At 38.8% G+C, this 24,484-nt stretch overlaps 1 protein-coding gene across 6 annotated transcripts in view; it reads right to left on the bottom strand.

The window, feature by feature from the left end:
- Nucleotides 1-216: 216 nt before the first annotated feature.
- Nucleotides 217-24,484, bottom strand: part of ARID4B (AT-rich interaction domain 4B) — a 147,601-nt gene continuing 123,333 nt past the window's right edge. For 5 of the 6 annotated variants that reach the window (XM_059397294.1, XM_059397293.1, XM_059397292.1 and 2 more), the window contains 5 exons: nt 15,049-16,263; nt 11,912-12,025; nt 9,493-9,708; nt 7,801-7,947; nt 217-1,982 (listed from right to left, as the gene is read on the bottom strand). In XM_059397294.1, coding sequence (XP_059253277.1) covers nt 1,855-1,982; nt 7,801-7,947; nt 9,493-9,708; nt 11,912-12,025; nt 15,049-16,263 — 1,820 coding nt within the window. In that variant the 3' untranslated portion in view covers nt 217-1,854. Of the gene's footprint in view, nt 1,983-7,800; nt 7,948-9,492; nt 9,709-11,096; nt 11,253-11,911; nt 12,026-15,048; nt 16,264-24,484 lie in introns of those variants that run through there. The other variant, XR_009403895.1, reaches the window with a different exon arrangement.

Below are 24,484 nucleotides of genomic sequence, written 5' to 3'. Positions count from 1 at the left end.
AATAGTCTATAGAGTGTATATACAATGATAAAAATTGCCTAATAAATCCTGTGTCTGGTTAATGGACTTTTAATTTTTATAGGTATAGTACTTCCCCTTTTTTGGAATGCCAGTTAACCCCTTCTGCTAATACAGGCTGGAAATGTATATTCCAGTCAGTGATCATATACAGAAATGAACTAAAATTACTTAATCTTTTAGAAACAAAATCAAGGATTCACAAACTATGGCATTTTATTTCAGAGCCTTTGCTTACATTTGTACAATATATTACATAATTCTTCATTGTTTGCAGATCCTAATATATACTTTATAGCTTTTATTCTATAAGCTTTTTCTTCAACGTTTTGCTGTCAACAAATCTTTACAGTCCTGTACAAATTTGAGTAACTTGAAACCATTTTCAACAAAATTAGTTACTTTAAGCACACACTACAAGACTGAAAATGCTTTTCTTAGAAAAGTTGAATGTAAAGGATTCTGACACGTTAGCATCTACAACAAAACGCTTCGAAATTCTCACATGTCGTATTGCCAGAAAACAAATAAAACATGCCAGCTCCATCCAAAAAAAGTACACAGAACTACAATTAAAACGGTAAAACAGTCTGTACAGTAAAGTACTGTGTATTAACAGTGCCAGGTATTAAATAGCTTGAATGAACACATCCGCAATATACAAATGTCTTACAAAGGTGTAGAATTAAATACAAGTGCCAAACAGAACAGAGATTGGAATCATACAACATAAAGTCAATACAAGTGAAAACAATTTTGCGCTCATTTTGGATTTTATACAAGGCATTTAACTTTATAGGCCTACCACCCCGATTAGCTATTTATACTTAAAATAACAACCATCCTTTTGAGACAGTTCATATCAACAACCTTGAACCATACTAATACAGTTTACTTGTTCCTGAAGTCCTCTTGTTGTAGCTCATAATAAAATAAGCAATACAAATGAATTATCTGTATTTAAGGAAAAAGAAACATTTACAAGAAAACACAAAAATATAACTGTTATAATTCATTATGAATAAATATACACTTTGAACTGGCTAAGTACAATCTTTATACATTGTTTAAGATTTAATACAGTTTATTAGCCATTTTCTTTTTTCACACAATGTATTATATCAAAATTAAAAAAAAATACTGATTTATAGAAAAATGGCAAAGTACAGTAGTTCCATTCCAATTTGAAGGGGCGTGAAAAGCCACTGCAAGACCTTTTAGCCTAATTCAAACCTGTAAACATGTTCAGTCTTTTTTAAAGAGAATCTTTAATATTTGGTTACCAGGATTGATGTCTACTATCCTGTTAACTGCAGGTTTTGAATTTATTACATGTGCTTGACTTATACAATTAAAGCCACCCTAAGGTGACTTGCTTTAAAAAACAATTAGCTCGTACAAATGAAAATAGGTTCATATTTTTTCATAAATAAATGGAAAAATATCAAATGTTCCAGCTTTAACAAAATACAAGGGAATACATATACAGTAAGTTATCTTAACCTGTTCTGGCCCACCGAATAACTATGCTTACTGTATTGTCTCTACAGGCAGTGAAAAGCCTCCATTTGCCACAGTGGAAGGCCTTCAAGTTACCAGACACACAATTCCCAGACAAGTTGGAAACAATTATTGCTTGAGGAAAAGCAGTTCATTGTACTTTTTCTTCATAAAAAAAGTGCACTTAAGTGCCAAGTCAGCTTGTCAAGAAACAATTTTTAAATATAAAATAGTGCTTGTCTGATTTTTTTTTTTTTTTGTGCCACTGTGCAGTATAAAAAAAAGACGTGGCCCTCAACAGCCATTAAGTGCAAAGTGCTTTAGCAAGTCCTGCTGTCACCTGCACTCAACTGACATTCCATTTTGTGATGCGCTGGACATTGATGGTTCAGCTAAAGTTAACATAACAGCAGCTGTTATGGAACTGGATGAAGGGGAAGAAGAGGATGAGGATGTAGCAGCACCTGAAGAAAGGGAAGACCAAACCAAAGGCTTAATAAATGTATACACAACAACAGAAAGGAAGGAAATGGAAAACAGTCCTCTCAACTAAAATTCTGTGTACTCTCTAAAACCATTTAGCTGACAACAGGAGCAGTGTAAATGTCACAATACCATATGTAAAGAAAGGAAAAATTAGTGAATCTGAAGTAGCTAGACCATGCCAACTACAGTTAATGAAAAAGGGCAGATCAGGGATCAATTAGAAAAAAATCATGGGCCCAGTCTACTAAGACATGGAAATAAAACTAAGAATCGACTTTCTGTAACAACAGAAACAAATGTCAAAAAGAACTCTGAATCCAGTAGGAAAAATCTGTAACCCACCCAAAAATCGCTTCCTTCCTCCTAATTCCTGCATCTTCCAGTGTTGGGAGTTTCTTAGGAATTTAAATGGAGATGAGAAAGGGAGGCTAATTGATTCTGCATTTTCCTTAACTTCATTTACAAAGCAAATAACACATTTGTTATTTTCCTCAGGGAAATTCTCTTTGTTATCAATCAGTATTTAAAAAAAAAACAAACATGTTTTTAAGGAATACAAGCACAAGGTAAAAGAAATCCTTCAGTACAGGAATATAAGGTAGAAAAGCAAACCTTCTCATCAAAAACCCTCCTAAACCATCCAAATTTCCTTCCCCATTGTTATCAGTTGCTTCATAGTCTTTAAAAAACTCTAGAACAGGGCGCCTGGGTGGCTCAGTGGGTTAAGCCGCTGCCTTCGGCTCAGGTCATGATCTCAGGGTCCTGGGATCGAGTCCCACATCCAGCTCTCTGCTCAGCAGGGAGCCTGCTTCCTCCTCTCTCTCTGCCTGCCTCTCTGCCTACTTGTGATATCTCTCTGTCAAATAAATGAATAAAATCTTTAAAAAAAAAAAAAAAAAAACTCTAGAACAGTGGCTGGCAAATTACTGCCCCCAGGACAAATCTAGCCCACCTGCTTTTGTTAAGAAAAATTTATTGGAACACAGTCATGCCCATGTATTTACATCTTGCCTATGGTAGATTTTCCACCTACAATGACAGGGTCAAGTTGTTCTGAAGAGACCACTTGGCCAACAAAGCCCAAAATATTTATCATCTGCCTCTACAGAAAATGTTTCCTAGCCCTGTTCTGGAAGAATGTTATCTCCAGAAGCTAGAGATATGATATGTAAATTAAGCATGTGTAGCTACAATCCTACTTTAAAAAAACAAGTGGAAGCATCATAGTACAGTGTTTGACTCTTGATTTTTTTTTGAACACTTTATCTTAGGAGATTGTTCCATACTTGAACATACACAAATCTACCTCTTTTTCTTTTTCTTTCTTTTTTTTTTTTTTTAGAAGATTTTATTTATTTATTTGAGACAGAACAATCAATGCAGAGGGGCAGAGGGAGAGAGAGAAAGGGAGAGAGAGAGAAGCAACTCCCTGCTAGGCAGAAACCCAGATGCCAGATTGGATCCCAGGACCCAGAGATCAGGACCTGAGCCAAAGGAAGATGCTTAACTGACAGCCATCCAGGCACCCCAATTTTGGGCATTTTAAATAAAAATTTAAATGTCTACTTTTTCTTCAATGTAATGTATCCCAATTTAAATAATTTCTATCTGTTATTATAAATATAACCACAAACTTCTTTATGGTTACTATTTTTCCTTCAGACCTATTCTCAGAACTGGATTTAGCTAGTTCTCCAAATAGAGAGTCAAATTGTTTTCCAAAATAATTGTGCCAATGCCTACAGCAATGTGTATGAATTTCAGTATATTTTCCTACCAATGGTTCCAGTTATACTTTTTTTTGGCTAGGAATAGTATCATATTTGGCTTGCTTTTCTTTAATAACTAGGATAGTCATTTTCCTACTAGTATTTTATTTATTTCAGAAAGAGCATGAGAGAGAAAGCATGAGCATGGGGTGGGGTGAGAGGGTCACGGGGAGAGGCAGAAGCAGGCTCTACACTGAGCAAAGAGCCTCAGTTAGGTCCCATTATCCCATCCCCAAGGTGGAGGTATGATCCTAGGACCCTGGGGTCATAACCTGAGCTGAAGCCACATGTTTAACCAACTGAACCACCCAGCTGCCCCTTCCTACTGATATGTTAATAGTATTAGGAATTGACTTTTAGAACTAACTCCCCAGAGAAAGGATTCATTTATCAGAACCACTTGTTATAGAGAATCTACAGTGACCACGTATGTTAGAGGAGCAGTTTCTGAATAGAAATCTTACTACATAAAAAACATTCTAGGGGCACCTGGATGGCTCAGTGGGTTAAAGCCTCTGCCTTTGGCTCGGGTCATGATCCCAGGGTCCTGGGATCAAGCCCCACATCGGGCTCTCTGCTCAGCGGGGAGCCTGCTTCCCCCTCTCTCTGCCTGCCTCTCTGTGTACTTGTGATCTCTGCCTGTCAAATAAATAAATAAATAAAATCTTTAAAAAAATAAATAAATAAAAATTCTAAAAAGGATTAGACGACTTAAGGGTAAGGAGCTCTAGCATAAGCCTTTAAATATTATGTTTATTATAATTGATTTTTATTATTTTTAGACAGTTATAGATCTCAGAGAACCCTGATCCCCTTCCTTTGACAATGTTTCTGTAAATACTTCCTATATATTAACATTTAATTTCTTTTCAAATTGCTCCATAACCCAGACTTTCAGCCAGCACACAAATTAAAAAGCCTCGGGGCGCCTGGGTGGCTCAGTGGGTTGGGCCGTTGCCTTCAGCTCAGGTCATGATCCCAGGGTCCTGGGATCCAGCCCCGCATCAGGCTCTCTGCTCAGCAGGGAGCCTGCTTCCTCCTCTCTCTCTGCCTGCCTCTCTGCCTGCTTGTCATCTCTCTCAGTCAAATAAATAAATAAAAAATCTTTAAAAAAAAAAAGCCTAGAAAAAAGACGGAGAGAGTTACAGGACTTATCGCAACAGCAAAGGAGAAAAGGAAGAATATTCATCTAAAGAAAAGGAAAATGAAAATCAAAGTGCTTCAGAGAATGGGAACAGTGGAAAAAGAGGAGAGTTAGGGAAGAAAATCGTAAGCTTGTCCCATCCCCCCACTTTTAATGTCCCCTTTTTGAATTTGCTACAAAACTACAAAATGTGACATTTTCCTAGGGTTCCCTTTCTCCTAGGGTCACCATCTCTACCTCCTCACCTCCCTACTCCATCTTCTGCTAAATCAGCTTTAATCCAGATTCTCCATCTCCAAAGCCCACAGTAAATGCTCTTGAAAAGGTCACTGGTGATTCCAACATTGACCAGTCACTAGTCACTTCACTGGCCTTTCAGACAAGATGACAACTCTTCACTTCCTCAACTCCTGGCCAGCTCCTCCTGGTTTTCTTCATTCAAGGCTGCTCCTCAAAGTCTTACTAGTTTGCTCTTCTCCCTCTCAGTCCTACTACTAAAAGTGGACTTGCCTCTGCTTTCCTTCATTTGTACCCTCATTTCTTTACTAGGTGATGGCCTCAAGTACTGGGAGTTAATAAACCATCTGCAGTAACTACTGTGCTATAGCTATGCTTATGACTTAAAAATGATCTCTCTAGTCCTGTGTTCTCCCCTCAGCTACACACTTACACATGCCACCATCTACCTGACATCTCCACTTGGATGCCTTAAGGGCATTTCAAAAAGTGACATGGGAGGGGCACCTGGGTGGCTCAGTGGGTTAAACCTCCACCTTCGGCTCAGATCATGATCTCAGGATCCTGGGATAGAGCCATGCATCGGGCTCTCTGCTCAGTGGGGAGCTTGCTTCCCTTCCTCTCTCTCTGCCTGCTTGTGATCTGAATGTCAAATAAATAAGTAAAATCTTTAAAAAAAAAAAAAAAAGGGACATGGCAAAGGGGCGCCTAGGTGGCTCAATCAGTTAAGCCTGACTTCAGCTTAGACTATGATCTCAGGGTCCTGGGATCTGAGCCCTTTGTTGAGCACTGCAATCAGCAGGGAATCTGCTTGTCCCTCTCCCTCTGCCATTCGCCCTACTCATACTCTCTCTCACTCTCAAATAAAAAAAAAAAATCTAAAAAAAACAAATAATAATAATAAGGCAACATGGCGAAAACGAAATGTCTGATCCTTTCTGTGTTCCCCAACCCACACTGGGGAGCCCACATCTTTTCTAGGTCTTCCTCATTTCCAATGTCAGCAGCAAGTAAGCCTTGTGTTCCAGCTGAAAAAACCTACAAGTCATCTCACTTCCTTTCTCCTCCACCTGCACCGAATCCATCAGCAAGCACTGTCAACCCAGCACTGACCACTCTCCATCTCTCCTGCAAGCACCCAGTCCAGGGTACTGTCACTTGCCCCCTGAAGCCACTGCAGTGGGATCCCTAACCAATACAGCTTGCCTCTACCGCTGCCCCTTTATTGTTTTTTTTTAAGACTTTATTTATTTATTTGACAGACAGAGATAACAACTAGGCAGAGATGCAGGCAGAGAGAGGGGAGGGAAGCAGGCTCCCCGCTGAGCAGAGAACCCGATGCGGGGCTCGATCCCAGGACACTTAGATCATGACCTAAGCCAAAGGCAGAGGCTTTAACCCACTGAGCCACCCAGGCACCCCCACCACTGCCCCTTTCGAGTCTGCTTTCAAAAACTACAGAGCATGTTGTTTCCCTGTTTAAAACTTTCAAATATGGGGCACCTGGGTGGCTCAGTAGGTTAAGCCTCTGCCTTCAGCTCAGGTTGTGGTCTGGGGGTCCTGGGATCAAGCCCTGAGTTGGGCTCTCTGCTCGGCGGGAAGCCTGCTCCCCCCCTACCCCCGCCTGCCTCTCTGCCTACTTGTGATCTCTCTCTGTCAAATAAATAAAATATTTTTTTAAAAAAACAACAAACTTTCAAATAGCTGTCCATCTCACTTAGAATAAAATCGAAACCCTTCATCCTTGCCTACCAGGCCCCACATGATTTGGCTTCTGCCTACCTAACTTGTGTCTCTACCACTTTCACCGCAGTGGTTTTCTTTCTGCTCCTGAAAAGCACCAAGTGTGTTCCCACCTTAGAACAGCTCTTCTCTATCTGGAGTGATTTTGCCCTCTAGAGGATATCTGAAAAACGTCTGGAGACATTGGCTGTCATGACTGTGGACTACTGGCGTCCAGTAGGTGGAGGCCAGGGATGCTGCTAAACCCATCCCAAAGTGCACGAAACAGTCCCCACAGCAAAGAATTATCTGGCCCAAAATGTCAACAGTTCCAAGTTTAAGAATCTCTACCTTAGGAAATAATCTGCTGTATCTTAGGTAATATAGGATTCTTTCACAGAATGAATTGTGTCTCTCCAAATTTCTATGTTGAAGCCCTAACTTCCAGTGTGACAGTATTTGGAGATAGCAATACATTTCCTGTTGTTTAAGACCCCAGTCTGTGGTACTTTGTAATGGTAGTCCTGGTAGACCAAGAGAACCTCTTTACCCTCAGATTTAACTTCTCTCACTTTCTCTGGTCATTAAGGTCTCAATAAAAAGGTCTTGACCATTGGTAATCTAACACAACCCACCCAATCCCTGCCTTAACATTAATATCTCCCCAGTGCTGTTCATGATCTGAAATCTCATTTGGGTTTTTTATTGTTTTGTTTTGTTTTGTTTTAAGGCAGATTATAAACTCCACGAAAGTGAACACTGTGATTTAAGATAATTTTTTCTCTTTAAATAACTTTTTCCATTTTATAGATGAGGAAAATAATGCAGAGCAATTAAAGAACCTGCCCAAAGATACACAGAAATACACACACATAAGTCTAACTGCAGTCAGAAACTGCTTGTTTAAGTAAGACCAACACTTACTTTCTCTCTCTTTCTTCTTTAAACGCTTTCTCCTCCGATCAATGGAAGCTACTTCAGATTTTAATGACAGATAATGTTTTCTGATTTCCTGAAGTTTTTCTTGAAGAATTGTGATACGTTCAGCACTTGTCATATTTTCCAGGTCCGCTGTGAATTTAAAACTTTCATCATTATGTATTTTTGAACAAAATCATAGAAAAAATCATAGAAAACATATAGTATGGTTGTAGAAAAATATCAAATAAACTAAAAAATAAGGCTTGTGGGTATTTGTTTTCTGAGATTTTTTTTCTTCCTAGTGTAAAACAACATAAAAAGCCATGCCTATATAAGGACGCCTGGCTGGCTCAGCCAGTTGAGCAAGTGATTCTTGATCTCGGGTAATGGGTTTCAAGCCCCACAATGGGTGTAGACATTACTTAAAAATCTTTTAAAAAGGCAGGGGGGGGGGGCGCCTGGGTGGCTCAGTGGGTTAAGCTGCTGCCTTCGGCTCGGGTCATGATCTCAGGGTCCTGGGATCGGGTCCCGCATCGGGCTCTCTGCTCAGCAGGGAGCCTGCTTCCTTCTCTCTCTCTCTGCCTGCCTCTCAGTGTACTTGTGATTTCTCTCTGTCAAATAAATAAATAAAAAATCTTTAAAAAAAAAAAAAAAAGGCAGGGGGGGAGCGCCTGGGTGACTCAGTTGGTTAAGCCACTGCCTTCAGCTCAGGTCGTGATCCTGGAGTCCCGGGATAGAGTCCCGTATTGGGCTCCCAGCTCCACAGGGAGTCTGCTTGTCCCTCTGACCTTCTCCCCTTCTCATGCTCTCTTCTCACTCTCTCTCAAATAAATAATCTTTTTAAAAAAATCTTAAAAACAAAGAAAAGAAAAGAAAGGAAAGGAAAGGAAAATCCATGTCTATATATGCCTGGTACATAATACATGCATGGTTTACCTGTTGAAAGAATGAGTGTGTAGAATTGTAAACCTTAGGACCTAAACAAGTATGCTAAAAGTTCCATATTCATATACAGTATCACCACAATAGATCACTAAAAATCATACTTAGAAATAAAACTAGAAAGACAACAAAATGTTGAAATCATAATAAAGTTCTGAATGTCAGGTCTGCAGGTAAATTTTTCTCTTCTGGCCCCCTTTTGTCCTCTTTTTAGATTTTTATGAGTATGTATAACTTTTTTTAATGTTTAACTTTTAAATTGTAGGAAAATTTTTAAAAGCCCTAAAAAGCAGTTTTCAAATTCCTAAGAATATCTCTGTATGTGAGAAACTCTGGGGTAATCCTTTTCAAAAAGTTTTTAATTATGGAGATCTTTCATATAAACAAAAGTATGCAGAATAATAATGTAGTCCCACATACCATTATCTGGCTTCAGTGACTAGCAATTCATGGCAAATCTTGTCTCATTTACACTTCATCGACTCCCACCCCCAAGAGAGATTATTTTAAAGCAAATTTCTAACATCCTATCATAAGTATCTAGTTAATGTTGGTATTTGCCTGAATTGCCTTGAAATTTTTCTTTTAGGAACTTGTTCATTCCAATCAAGATCCAAGTAAGCTCTCTACTACTGCAATTGGTTATGATGTGTCAAGTTTGGTTACAACCTCTTTTTTAGGGTAATTTAGCCTCAGGAATTACCAGGCTGCAGATTCTTCCTCTTAACTGTCAGTTTACTAAATGTCACTTACACATCTGAAAACTCCATTTGTAAACTTTGGGTAATCGATTACTGGGTTCCTTGAGATCAGGATCCTTATCTCCATTCTTTCCACATTTTCCTGGGGACTGTGTCCTTGCAGGAGATTTGGTACTGTGAGACTTCATTCCGGTGGAAACTGATTTGACTGATTGAGTCTTAGTTACACTTTCCCCAGCAGAAAGTTCTTCACTATCACTACTGTTTGCTGAAAGAAAAATTAAAAGAAAAGCATGAGTAAACAGAAAAGTAACAAAAAATTTTCACTGATTTTAGTAAACAATATAAAATTAACCATATGAATTTATTACTAAAGTAAATAACTTGCTTTATAGACCCTGCCTAGATCCTGGAAAGTCATCATATACAAATATAGTACCATCTCAGTTAAGAAAAACAAAACCAGAACCAAAAAATTCTTCTTACCTGAATTGCCAATAATCTTTAAAAAAAAAAAAAATTCAAACTAATCTTCCATTATACCTGGTAGACTGCCAAATGTATCATAATTATGTACTGGAATGGCTTTTTAGTCTATCATGTTACTATTTATATAGCATTTTTAAAAATGACCCATTATAGGAATTTAAATTTAATATTTTAGGTTGTATACAGATCATGTTCACATAACACTTTTTCTACTCCTCTGGCCATAAGGACACAATGATGGAAAATCATGAAATTCAATAAAAAATTCTTTGGGTTTCCAAACTCTAAACTTTGATGTGTACAATGATTTTTTTCCTCCAGTTACTCCTACATCATAGCTTTTAACTAAAATAAGCCATCAGTTCAACGCTGCTAAATATATTTGGTATGAAGATTTCACGAATCTATGTAAAAACTACGTTACATCTGCCTCTGCTGAGTAAAGCCTCAGTCCTCCAACAGAAACGGTTAACCTTGCCAGTTTACCATGTGAACAGGTGATGGGATTGATAGTTCCATGAATTACCGCTTTCTGGATACAAAGTATTATCTGTGATTCCATGAGTTGGTTCCACTTTACTAAATTATTCTCAGAAAATGGTTTCCTTATTCTGATTTACCAAGCCCAATGATGAAAATGGAAAAATACAATTAACTATAACTGCTACAGAATAGTCACAGAATACAATCAAATGTAACTGTTGTACCTCAAAATTATAGGAATACATTAACTGACTTATTGAAGATGAGCCCTCTTAGGAAATGTCATTTAAATGGTAAAGTCTTGAAGACAAAAGTATCACTTTCAGTATCCTGTCGGTTACTCCAAGTAACTGATGATCAATGTGGCACTATTTATTCTTTAACAGCTACCCCCCAAAAAAAGCACAGTCAGGCTCTCAAAGCCTGAAAAGCATTTAGATAGAAAAGGTACACAGCAACTCCTCCCACTGTGGCACTTGGAGAATGAAGCAACTCCACCATTCCTTTACACACACCTTAAGTGAACCCCTCCCAATCCCACCACTGCTGCTCTGGAACCCCTGGCAACTCCTAGCTAAGCCACCCAAGGCTTGGCCCCACTCTGATGCAGTGGTCTGCCTCAGCCTGGCTTTCATGGCCTTGCTGAGCACAGCCGCCCGGGGCCCCGAGGGACGCCATATTCACCGCCTGGAAGTCATATGGGCTCAGCAGAAGCTCGGGGAGCTGGCCGCATAACCCTTTTCTGCACTGAAGTGCAGCCAAGCCGGCCGATAGCAAAGGTCAGGCAGTGGAGGTGGCAGGAGTCTCCTGGAAGAGCAGCAGGAGGTCAGTGTGGGGCACCTGAAAAAAAATTCTTTACATATTTTCTGCTTCTCACTTTGTCTACAAAAGAGAGATAAAATGTGCAGCTCTCAGGAGAAATACAGTATATAAATTCCTGTTGGTCAACAAACAGAGCCATTACTAAAGTTAAGTCTTTAGTACCGTATATAGCTGCTTTTGGGACACACAGTTTGGAGTACCAAAGATAAAAGTAATAGACTGGAGTTGTTGGAATTACAGCTCTAAAGCTATCTTGATTATTCTCTTCCAGTCTCATTTTGCCTTGAAGAGTTACAAAGCAATCAATTTCACTGTAATAAAAATAATATATAATTGAAACACTTTCAATTATATATAGCACATATAATGGCAAGTGGAAAGAACTGTGGGACATAAAACTAACAAAGATGTTGAGCTTATATTATATTGGCTATTATTTTAAAAAGAATTACCTGATCATTCATCAGCAATCAATACCACTGCTGAATATCAACACCAAACTGCTTAATCCTAGAATTTACCTAGGATCAGAAGACTTCTGTGTGACTTTTTTGAAGGCAGAGACAAAATCAAAATATTTAACTATCCCATATCCTGAATACCCTTTCCTTTGGGGGGGGGGAAAAACATATCCGCCATTATTTTTATATTTAAATAATGAGAGGTTTCACACTTACTGCCTTTTCCCTTTTTTTTGTTGTTTACCACTGTTGCTTTATGGCTTCGTTTCTGCTTTTTTGATGAACTTCCTCCTCCCTGAGATTCTTTCACTCTTTTCTGACCTGTACAGGCTACAATGGGAAAGAAATTATTAAGTAACACAAAATAAAATCAAGCTTTTATAGGTATAAATTCCACATTTAGAAGCATAGAACAATTCTGAAACTATGCATGTTCTTTATGAGATTTATAAATTCTCACATAAATTACTGTAATTTTAGAATAAATTATCATTAATGAACTGAATTACTGCACACAATAAAGGAGTTTTAAAAAAGCAAATAAAGTATGCACATCCTTCTTAGAAAAATGAGGTGTAAACCATAAATAGTTCTCAATTTAGTACGGGAGCTTATGAGTCTAGTAATTCAAAAATAGGTAAATGCTGAAAATAAAAACTGAAATTTGTTAAAATTCAATAAAACCAAGATAAATATTAAGATTTAATTAAAGGTAAAAATATTGATATACCTTATAATGATATTAATATAATTTTAAAATGATACCATATTAATGGGATAAATTTTAGCAGTAATTCACACTTAGTTATTTTACCAATTTATTTATTCCAACAATAACTTCACTGCCAGAGCACTGGTTAACGCATATACCATTTACAAATCCAGCATAGTAATTCTAAGAAACGTTTCATCTTCTTCTTAGGAAACTATCATAAATGTCTCTCTTTTCTTCAAAGACTAGCCCACATCCTACATCTTCACTAAGACCTTTCTTGATGGCCAGGCTTTCATGGCTTAACCACTACTCCCAATGGTAGTTTCAGTTCATTTTTCTATACTATTAACTTGGTCCTCAACATCTGCTATGTTTCTGTGTATTTCTAATTACATGTGTCGTCTACCAGACTTCTTCAGAGATTAGGAAAGTCCCATCTCTACTCAATACAATGTCGGATACTGTAATGACATGATATAAGTATGATTAAAAAATTATGTCATGTTTGCTACAAGAAATATTTCTTAGTCCTGCTACCAATGATAAAATCAGTCTTGAACATACAAGAAGACATGGCTTCCTTGGTCAAAAATGGAATAGGTTATTGACTATTTTGTTTGCAACTTCCTAGACAGTTTTTTAATTACACCTTACTGATAACTCTTCCTAATGCTATTTTAAAATCACAATTTAAATGAAACATAAAGAAGGTGATGAGGATGATGACTATATTGAAGCAGAGAGTCTTAAAAATAGTTGCCAGAATTCTCCCTAAAAGAGTATTAATTCTGAAGCTTTTAGCTGCAAGAAATAGAAAGCTTAATGTAAGCTAACTGGAGGGAATCCTAAATCTAAATTGTAAAAATTACATTTTTTACTTTTGATATATGTGAATTCTCCGGTATTAATAGACAAATTTCTTAAAATGAGGCCATACGAAATAAATGCTTAAGAATTTATTTCTAGGGGCACCTGGGTGGCTCAGAGGGTTAAGCCTCTGCCTTTGGTCAGGTCATTATCTCAGGGTCCTGGGATCAAGTCCCCTCTCCGGCTCTCTGCTCGGCAGGGAGCCTGCTTCCCCTTCTTTCTCTGCCTGCCTCTCTGCCTACTTGTGATCTCTGTTAGTTAAATAAATAAATAAAACCTTTTAAAAGAGAGAGAGAGAATTTATTTCTAAAGAGAGATCAATTCTAAAAATATTGTATGTTTTGATCTGATAGAGCAGATGGTCTCTATTACCCTAAATCTGGGAGTATTCTTCAAGCTGAATGTTTTTTAACCTAGTCAAGATTAAGATTCTAAAGGGCAGTGCTAACTTAGTCTATCAGAAGATAAGCTCTTATATCTCTTCATGGCACACATACTGTATGTAGCTATATGAATGTGAAAACACAATGAAGATCCCAACTGAACTGCAACTATATTTTTTACTTAATATTTATTTTTTAAAAAGAATGTTTTAAGTCAAGATTTGTGGGACAATGTTATACCAATTATATCTCAGTAAAGCTGAAGAAAGAGATAAAGGAAAAAAATATTTGTGTGAGAAAACCTGGAATTAATTCATTTGATCTCTATCACATCTCCTTAAGCTCAGCTAAAAACATAAGTCTAGCACAATAACAACTGTATGTTATAGAAAATACATATCCTATCTTTACAACAGAAAACTGGGTTTCTTTTTTTTTTAAAGATTTTTATTATTTATTTGACAGAGAGAGATCACAAGTAGGCAGAGAGAGAGAGGAGAAGGAAGCAGGCTCTCCGCTGAGCAGAGAGCCCGATGCGGGACCCGATCCCAGGACCCTGAGATCATGACCTGAGCCGAAGGCAGTGGCTTAACCCACTGAGCCACCCAGGCGCCCCGAAAACTATGTTTCGAAGCCAAGTGTCAGCGTATGTTATATTCATTTGAGGACACCACAGAAGTGGTTTATAAGAAAAATGATGACAGAAGAATAGCCATGGCAAAATCAAAAGGCACTAACACTTTTGGGAAGTACTAATTTGAATTTCCACCTTTAACAACTGCATGGAAAATCAAAGAAGTATTACTGTAGGTTATTAACATACACATTGGTCCTTCAATCTGGAAGCTATGCATCTAAGAAAGCATCAAATTCCTTTACAAACTCACACAAGTTAGTCAGGCTTGAAAATCAGTTTGACACGGTTGTCTGAGGAAAGCAGTGCCTGGACAGTTGGTTGCTCCAAACCCCTACATACAGTATTTGGTTAAGGGTGGAGGGGTCTGTCAATAAATCAAAATGTTTGTGAGAAACTGCACATTACAATTACAAAACAACGTTACAGAAATATATTTAAGCTGCTCATGCCGTACAGTCAACCAGTGTATAATGAGTCTTCAGAAAGGTCTGGATTTGGACCGGGGGCACTTCCAGCACATGTCCTGGTCCACTATGGAATGTAACAGCTCAAGCAAAGGACATTAAATCCTCAAGCTTTTAAACTCATTCACTATTCACTGACTCAAATTACCCTCCAAATTTTCATGTTCATCATGTTCACACAAGGACCTCACTTCAACACCTCACGTTCTAACGAGATACCATGAAGCTGGTGAAAATGCAAGGAGGGAAACCTCCGAAGCAGGCGGTGTGCATCTGCCGCGCCTCACCTTTGTCGGGATGTTCCGGCTCTGGCTGATTACTACTGCTGGAGCTCACGCTCGCGTCGCAGCCTGCCGGGGAGCTGTTCCCTTCTGACTGGAGGTCCTGGAGCTCCCCTGCCACGCTCTCCACCTCGACTGTGCTGTCCGTTTCACTCTTGATGCTTCGAACCTCCTCCTGGTTTGGAGCCAGTGGTTCTGCGACCGTCACAGAAGACGGCTGCCGACCAGCTTCTGTCACAGTGACCGAGGAAGGCGACTCAGGGGTGGTAGGTGGGGTGTTCAGCACTGAATTGCTGCCACTACTAGGAAATTCTGCTTTTTTGTCACTGATCTCCACTGGCTTTTCCTCGGCAGGTTTACTGTCAGCGCCCGCTGGAGGCGGGGTTTCGAGCTCGGCACCGGGTGAGCCACTTTCCTCCTCCGCCACAGGCTGCAGGGAACCCTCTGCAGGACCCTCTTCTGGGGCAGGATGGGGCGGGGAGGCTGCCGCCTCCGTGTCCGAGTCTGAAAACAGCTCCTTCAGTGTTTTTTTAGGCCACTGTCCCTGAATGCTTGACCAGACGTCTTTGCGATCTTTAGCTCTGCTGTTCTGAAGTCTTTCGTCAGAGTTATTCAAAAGTTTTATCCTTTTTTCTGCCACCTCTGAAAATCCGGAATAGAAACCAGTTGTCCGTAGAGATTTTCTCTTTTCCTCCAAACCGTTATATTTCTTAGTTGGCGTCAACTTCGTTTTTGATTTTTCTTCTTCCTCTTCATCTGAAGAGCTGTTACTACTGTTTTCTAGGCAAAGCGATTCTTTGTTCTTGGCCTTATCTTCCTTCTTACCAGGTGATCCACTTTTTAAACACTCCTCTGTGTTGCAATACCTTCTCTTACCACGTTTGACTTGTGGCTTTGAAGATTTCTCTGTGGTGTCCTTCTTAATATCCTTTCTCTTTTTTGTGATTTCATCTTCTTCTTCATAATCAGTATCTTCAGATAATCCTTCCATATCTTTTCTTAATCTTTCTGGGGATTTTGACACTGGTTTGGATATTACCAAATCTGCATGGATTTTGTTTTCTTCTAGCAAAGATGAACTGTTCTGTTCCTCTTTTGCAAGAAGATCATTTCTGGTGTGGGTTAAATGATCAATCTTCGAGTCTTCTCTGCCACGGTTATCCAGGTCTTGAGCACCTGTCTCACCCTCCTGCTCACTGTCTTCAGCAGAACTTTCAGAAGCTAGAAAATAAGAAGAAAGACTAATGAGTTTGTCTAGCCATGTCTTCTCTGTGCAAATTATACATTAGCCCCTGTGGTTATAGCCATCTTAGGTTGCTAGGTTTTATCTCCATTTTGCAGGTGAGAAAATGGGAGTTTGGGAGAGGGAAGATACTCACACGAAGACGGTAATGTTTTATACTGGGACAGTGGCAGTCACTGTCCCAGTGACAGTAGAAACAGTAGTCACTGTCCACAGTGACAGTAGAAACACTACTATATACTTTTGCCAAAACACATCAAATTATAAACATAAAAGTTGTGAATTTTATTGTTTCTAAGTTATACCTCAATAAACCTGATCATAAAAAAGAAACTTCTCAATTTTCTGAGTAGCACATAATAACGCAGTCAGAACGCAGTCCCAGATCCAGGTAATTCTAACTTCAAGTCCGTATTCTTATGAAATTGTAGGCTTCACTTTAAGTGTAGCAATGATTATTCAAAGATTTGTGAACAATGCATTTCCACGAAGTTTTAAAGAACGACACAAGTAGCCTAAGTAACTGATACCTTATGTAAAAATAATTACATAATTTTTAAGATTTTATTTATATATATGATATATAAATAATTTATATATCACATATAAATAAATAATATATAAATAATAAATGATATTAATAAATATATAATAAATAAAAATAAATAATATATAACTAATTTATGTATCATATATAAAAATAATGAGAGAGAGAGAAAGAGACAACGAGAGAGTATGAGAAGGAGGAGAGGGAGAAGAGAAGCAGGCTCCGATGTGGGATTCCTGGGATCATGACCTGAGCCAAAGGCAGACACTTAACTGAGCCACCCAGGAACCCAAAAGTGACATTTTAAAAAAATTTTTATCTTCTTTTTTAAGATTTTATTTTTATTTATTTGAGAGCAAGACAAGATAGTGAGAGAGATAGAGGGAGCATTGAGCAGGCAGGAGAAGGAGAAGCAGGCACCCTGCTGAGCAGAACAGAGTGTCCGATGGGGGACTTGATCCCAGAACCCTGGGTTCATGACCTGAGCTGTAAGCAGAAACTTAACCCAACTGAGTCACCCAGGTGCCCCTAAATTTATTTCTTAAAAATTGATTTTAGTAAATGAATTCAATTAAGTATAAAAAATAATTGCCAGGGGGCTTGGGTGGCTCAGTTAGTTGAGTGTCCGACCCATGGTTTCGATTCAGGTCATGATGTCACAGGCCCTGGGCTGAAGCCCTGTGTTGTCGGGCTCCACACTCAGCAGGGAGTCAGCTGGACTTTCTCTCTCCTTCTGCCCCTCCCTACCACCTGCATGCACTGTCTCAAAATAAATAAATCTTTAAAAATAATAATTGCCTTTGCTATGACTTTAATATAACATTTACTGAGAAAATGCTACATGCCAGACACTTTGATATGCTTTGTACAGATTGTCTGATTCTTCACAACAATCCTATGAGGGGCATGTTATTATAATCCCATTTTATAGTTTAGGAGACTGGGATTTAGAGAGGTAAACCAAGCCAAAGAGCTAGTAAAAGTCGAGATGAAATCCAAACTGAAGTCATTTGACTCCAGAATTTAGAACTGTAATTACAAAACTATACATGTTCTTTAGCTAAGTTTCCTAAAAGTAAAGAATAACTGACACAATAATAACAATTAAAAACATTTAAACTTTTCTGTATAACTGAATTTTTTTAAACTGGTAACAAAGCAGCGTGTCTATGACTACAAACAAATGTACACTCACACTAGAGAACCAACAGCTCTTTTTCTTTCTCTCTCAGCCTACAAAGTCTCAATTCTATTTTTTCAGTTAGTATATTATTAAAAGATGGTAATAGTAACTATTTGTTTAATTAGAAGTTCAGCCTGCACTGAACAGTGAGGATGTTTTCTTATTAATTCTTATTAATACTCCCACTTCCAGGCGTCTGGGTGGCTCAGTGGGTTAAGCCTCTGTCATCAGCTCAGGTCATGATCTCAGGGATTGAGCCCCACATCTGGGCTCTCTGCTCAGTAGGTAGCCTGTTTCCCCCCTCTCTCTCTGCCTGCCTCTCTGCCTACTTGGGATCTCTCTGTCAAATAATTAAATTCTTTAAGAAACTTACTCCTATTTCCCAACATAATTTCTATATATAGTTATCTTTAGTTAATTAAATATGCTATTTGTAATGTATATAAATGTGGTTCACTGCAGAAGTAGCACACTTAATAAACTCCTTTCTCATAGAGCCATTTATTTTTCCAAGTTTCCAAAAGTCCTTTTTTCTACGTTATGTCTTCCTTTTGTAGGCCTTTCATATTTATTTCTCTTTTTTTAAAGATTTACTAAGCAGTGAAACAGCATGAGAAAAGGAGAGGGAGAGGGAGAAGCAGACTCCCCACTGGGCAGGGAGCCTGACAGAGGGCTCCATTCCAAGACCCTGAGTTCATGAACCGAGCCAAAGGCAGCCGCTCAACTAACTGAGCCACCCAGGTGCACCTTTTCACATTTATTTCAACTGCTCCGTAAAGTCAAGCACTCCATCCAGTTCCTTATTCAGCAAATCTCTCTGTCCTAAAGGCCGACTTTCTACTCCATCTAGCTGGCTGCTCTCTGGGTCTGCTCTAACAGCCATCGTCCTAGGAATTCCCTTCACTACTTTCTCTTGACAGAGACCCACTGTTAAGTGAAATGCCCATCTTCCCCCTTCTTGGTTTCTTCCCATATATGTTGGAGCACATCATCTAGTACTTTCCTGAAAAAGGCACAGAGGAGATATTCTTTGTCTACATGTCTAAATACATCCTAACCCTCAAACTTCATTGTTTTATGGATAGTTTAACCAGGTATGGAATTCCAAGTTGAAAATTATTTCCCTTCAAAATTTTGAAAGTACTTTGCTTGTAAATGTTAAAAACTCTACTGTCATTTGTCTTTTCATCTTAAGTGGTGGTTTTTATTCCTGGTGTTTTAAAATTTCATAATAATGCACTGGGGCATGGCTCCTTCTTCACTGGTTTTTCAGGTGTCTGATGGGCTCTTTCAATATAAAGATTCAAAGTCCTGGGGCGCCTGGGTGGTACAGTTGGTTAAGCATCTGTCTTCAGTTCAGGCTCGGGTCATCATCCTGGGAATTGAGCCCCACATTTGGCTCACTGCTCATCAGGGAGTCTGCTTTTCCCTTTCTCCCTCTCCCTTGTGTCACCTCCACCTTGCCAGCTGGTGCTCTCTCACACACACACACATTTTCTCAAATAAATTAATAAAATCGTCAAAAAATAAAAATAAATATTCCAGTCAGTTCTCCAGATTTTTCTTCTTTTAGTTACTCGGTAATTTCTACACCCACCTAAGGATTATTCCAGAACGACCCTAGTGATTAATATGTATACAGGGGGTGGGGAGACTACACCACTGTATATATACAGCACTCACTAAGGAGAGAGCGAACATAAGAATAAGCATGATATATAATATATAATATGTATAATAATAAATAATAATCACTAAGATATGAGGTATAAAGCAACAAATCAATAATATAGTTGTGAGACAGTTCATAAGAAAACTCTGAGTTTTTTTCTTGTTCAGTTTTCCTAAAACCAATTGCTTTTTATAGTTACACGTAACCAGAAATGCTGTTTCCGTGGCTTCTTGATTCCTCAGGCTGACCGATTCTAACAGTAATGCTAGTGTCTCTCTCCCCATTATAAAAAAACAAAGATATAAACATGTAAGTATACTCTAACAACAGTGGTATGTGTAGTTGTTAATTTCTTCCCCTCTAATTTCACTATTCCTAGAATAATACTCGATATCACTCATCTCCTAACATTTCCATCACTGCTTCCTTATACTTTCTGGAAGTTTTCCTCAAATTTAAACTATGCTTTATTTTTTTTATTTTTTTATTTTTTAAATTTTATTTATTTTATTTGACAGAGAGAGAGATCACAAGTAGGCAGAGAGGCAGGCAGAAACAGAGGGGGAAGCAGGCTCCCTGCTGAGCAGAGAGCCCGATGCGGGACTCGATCCCAGGACACTGAGATCATGACCTGAGCCGAAGGCAGTGGCTTAATCCACTGAGCCACCCAGGCACCCCAAACTATGCTTTATTGAAGTATAGTTTCAATTTTTATTTCCAAGTTTTTCTTCTTCTTTGTTCCCTTTTCACATTATACTGTTCTTGTTTTATAGATGCTTATGGGTTCTCTGAGATTAATAATAACCAGAGATAATTTAATAGTTTATGTTTGTTACCTTCATTACCTCTCTCCTCAAGGGTCATTTCTTCTGTTGTAGTTTCAATCTTTTATGCTGGAGCTTTCCTTGATTACTCACACTGAAGGATGACCTACTAAAACTCGACTGTGTTGGTAGAGTTTATTAACGGAAAAACTGTCCATTTGGTGATTAATCAGGAATCTAGCTTACTTAGGGGATCTCTGGTACTAAAATGTGGAAGAGTACTCTCTAGATGGGCACCTGGTTGTCTCTCAGTGGGTTAAGCCTCTGCCTTCAGAAGGCTCAGGTCACGTTCTCAGGATCCTGGGATAGAGCCCCATGTCGAGCTCTGCTCAGCAGAGCTTTCCCCTCTCTCTCTTCCTGCCTCTCTGCCTACTTGTCATTTCTGTCAAATAAATAAATAAAACTTAAAAAAAAAGAGTACTCTCTATAGAGACATTCAATTTCTCCACAGAATTTCGACCATCACCCACTCTCTTGTTCTGTTCCCAGCCCATTTCACACCAAGGGGAAAGACTCCTAGCTGTCTGTGTTCTACACTTTTGAGTGGTCTCCCATTTTTAAAAAAATTTTATTCATTTATTTGAGAGAGGGAGAGAGGGAGAGCACAGGGTAAGGGGCAGAGGGAAAAGCAGACTCCAGTCCAAGAAGTGAGTCTGACGGAGGGTTCGATCCCAGGACCTTGGGATCATGACCTGAGCTGAAGGCAGAATGCTTAAATGACAAAGGCACCCAGGTGCCCCTCACATTATTTTCCTTAAATATACATCTAGGGGTGCCTGGGTGGCTCAGTGGGTTAAAGCCTCTGCCTTCGGCTCAGGACATGATCCCAGGGTCCTGGGATCAAGCCCCACATCGGGCTCTCTGCTCAGCAGGGAGCCTGCTTCCTCCTCTCTCTCTCTCTGCCTGCTTCTTTGCCTATTTGTGATCTCTGTCTGTCAAATAAATAAATAAAATCTTAAAAAAAAAATAAAAAAATAAATATACATCTACATATACATATACACATGCATTCATAGCAACAATCATTTTTTAATTGGAAAGAATCTGAAATGTCTTGACCTTGAGCTATAGCCAAATCTAAAATAAACTAGAATTTACCACAGAAAAGGGAAAATATGAAGAGTATCTGAAATGTTATAAATATGCCAATGTGATGCTCACTGTTGAATTATGCATAATAGGAAAAATAATCGAAATAACCTAAATATCTTTATCAAAAACTTTTAAAAAATATTTTGAGAGAGAGCGTGAGCAGTGAGGAGGAGCAGAGGAAGAGGGAGAAGGAGACTCGCCGCTGAGCAAGGAGATGGATGTGGGACTTGAGCCCAGGACCCCAGGAACATGACCTGGGCTGAAGGCAGATGCTTACCCTACTGGGCCACCCAGGTGCCCTATCAAGAGCTAATTAAACAAATTATGATGCAGCTATTCCACAGTATGAATGTGCTGATACAGAAAGATTTATTCATTATACTATACAGAGCCCTGCCCCAAAAGATGGGGTTTGTAGTGTCAATGATAAAATATCATAATCGTATATATGTGTTATTTGGGGATATATGATATATATTTATTTTATATAACATATCAATATATGAACAATTATACATTACACACATCTATCATATATATGGTATGTTAATACTATTTCTGAAATAATATAGCAACAAAAATGGGGACAATGACAATAGCAACAGAATGTACGAGCCAAAAAGCAGATGAATGAGAGTAAACAGACCCAAGAAAGACAACCTTTTTCTCAAGTCAGCAGTGAATGGGGCTGAGAATAAAACCAGTCTGCCAGAGACTCAGGGATAACTAGCTATACCATGTACCTATGAAAATAAGCCCAAAATAAGAAGCATTAGGTGAACATTATCTGTAAAGCATTTAGGGCGCCTGGGTGGCTCAGTCAGTTAAGTTTCTACCTTAGGCTCAGGTTATGATCCTGGGATCCTGGGATCACGCCCCATATGGTCAAGCTCCCTGCTCAGCAGGAGTCTGCTTCTCTGTCTGCCTCTGCCCTCCCCCTGGCTTGTGTGCTCTCTCTCTCTCTGGCTCACTCTCTCTCTCCCTCTCAAATAAATAAATAAAATTTTTGAAAGAAAAAGTATTTACATTCCTAGATCCTCACTCCCACTGCCATTTGCTAGGTGACTTCTCTTCTGGAAGTTTATTCTCTGAAGATGGTAAGACAGAGTTCTTGGCCTAGGCAATGCTAAGAACTATTGAAGGCATAGGTATAGGTGTGATGCTGAAGTCAGTGAAGTCAGGGAGCTAAATATGCTAAGGCACCCATGGGTAGCCCAGTTGGTTAAGTGTCCAACTCTTGATCTTAGCTCAGGTCTTGACCTCCGGCTCGTAAGTTGATGCCTGGTGTTGGGCTCCATGCTAGGTGTGGAGTCTACTTAAAAAAAAAAAATGCTAAGAACTTCCCCTCTTCCCTTTCTTATTCCTCAACTGGATAGCCATTCTTTTACCCTCCAGTCAAGACTAGAAGACTCCTCTCTTTAGAATGCAACTAGTCTAAGAAAAAGACCTAAAGATCTGACAGTAGTCCTCTCCAAAAAATGACCCACCCAGAACACCCTACAGTGAAACTCAAAGTTGATCTGTCCCAATCATGTGCTCAAGATTCCTAATCGGGAGAAGACAGCCAAGGAAAAAGTCCTTCATAAGGAAGAGATCAAAACAATAAAGCAGGAAAAAACAAATTGGAAGTAAGAACCCATGCAAAAGAAGAACAAACACAAATAACATTCTTTGGAAAGGGCAAAGACAGAAAGATAAGATGTTGTACCCATCTTAAAAGAACAGAAATGGTACGAGACCATATAGAAAATAAAGAGCTCTTGAAAATTAAAAGCACTACAGCTGTCACTAAGCATTAGAGCAGTAAATTAATAGTCAATAAAAGGCTCAGTTGGTTAAGCAGCTGCCTTCGGCTGAGGTCATGATCCCAGCATCCTGGGATCGAGCTCCGCATCAGGTGCCCTGCTCGGCAGGGAGCCTGCTTCTCCCTCTGCCTCTGCCTGCCATTCTGTCTGCCTGTGCTTGCTCTCTCTCCCTCCCTCTCTCTGACAAATAAATAAAATCTTTAAAAAAAAAAAAAAGGATCATAAGTTGAAGTTGAGAAAATTTCTAAGTCAGAGAAAACAGGCACCTGGTTGGCTCAGTCAGTTAAGCGTCCAACTCTTGATTTCAGCTGAGGTACAGATCTCAGGGTCCTGGGATCAAGCCCTGCATCAGACTCCCAACTCAACAGGGAGTCTTCCCATCTCCCTCTCGCACTGCCCCTCCCCTGATCGTGTACTTGCACACACACTCTTCTCTCAAATAAATACATCTTTAAAAAAAAAAAAGGAATCAAAGAAAAATATGAAATAATTAATAACAGCCCAACCCCAGAAAGAGAAACATAATAGAATATACTACAGAAAGTACAATATTGATATAATGACTAGCCAAGGAAAAAACACCAGTAAATGCAGACGACGAAATAATCAACAAAATAATTCAAAAAAAGAACGTGGAACAGAAAGGCACAAGTCTCTAGAATGAAAAGAGCCTAGCAAGAACACAAAACAGTAGATAAAAATACATCCATATAAGCCATAATCACTGTGAAATTCTAGGACATTAGAAACAAAGATTCAAGATTCCAAAGATAGGAAAAAGCAAAAAGCGAAAAACAAAACAAAACAAATAAAACAAGTCACACAGAAAGAATGAGTAATTGGAAGAGTTCTGGACTTCACAGAAACAACATTAGAAGAAAAGAAGATAATACCAATAAAATACTGAAGGAAAAACATTCAACCCAACTAAACCATGCACAGAACAGATTTTCTTAGACTTACACAGTCTCTCAAAACTTACCTCCTTCTCACCCACTTGTTCTTGAAAAGTTACTAGAGAGTATGTTCCATATGCTCAAGGAGGGTTAAAAAACATGAGATGCCAAAACAAAGCT

The sequence above is a fragment of the Mustela nigripes genome, chromosome 4 (assembly GCF_022355385.1).
Source record: "Mustela nigripes isolate SB6536 chromosome 4, MUSNIG.SB6536, whole genome shotgun sequence".
In the NCBI taxonomy this organism is placed as follows: Eukaryota; Metazoa; Chordata; class Mammalia; order Carnivora; family Mustelidae; genus Mustela; species Mustela nigripes.
This window is presented reverse-complemented; position numbering and strand designations above follow the sequence as displayed.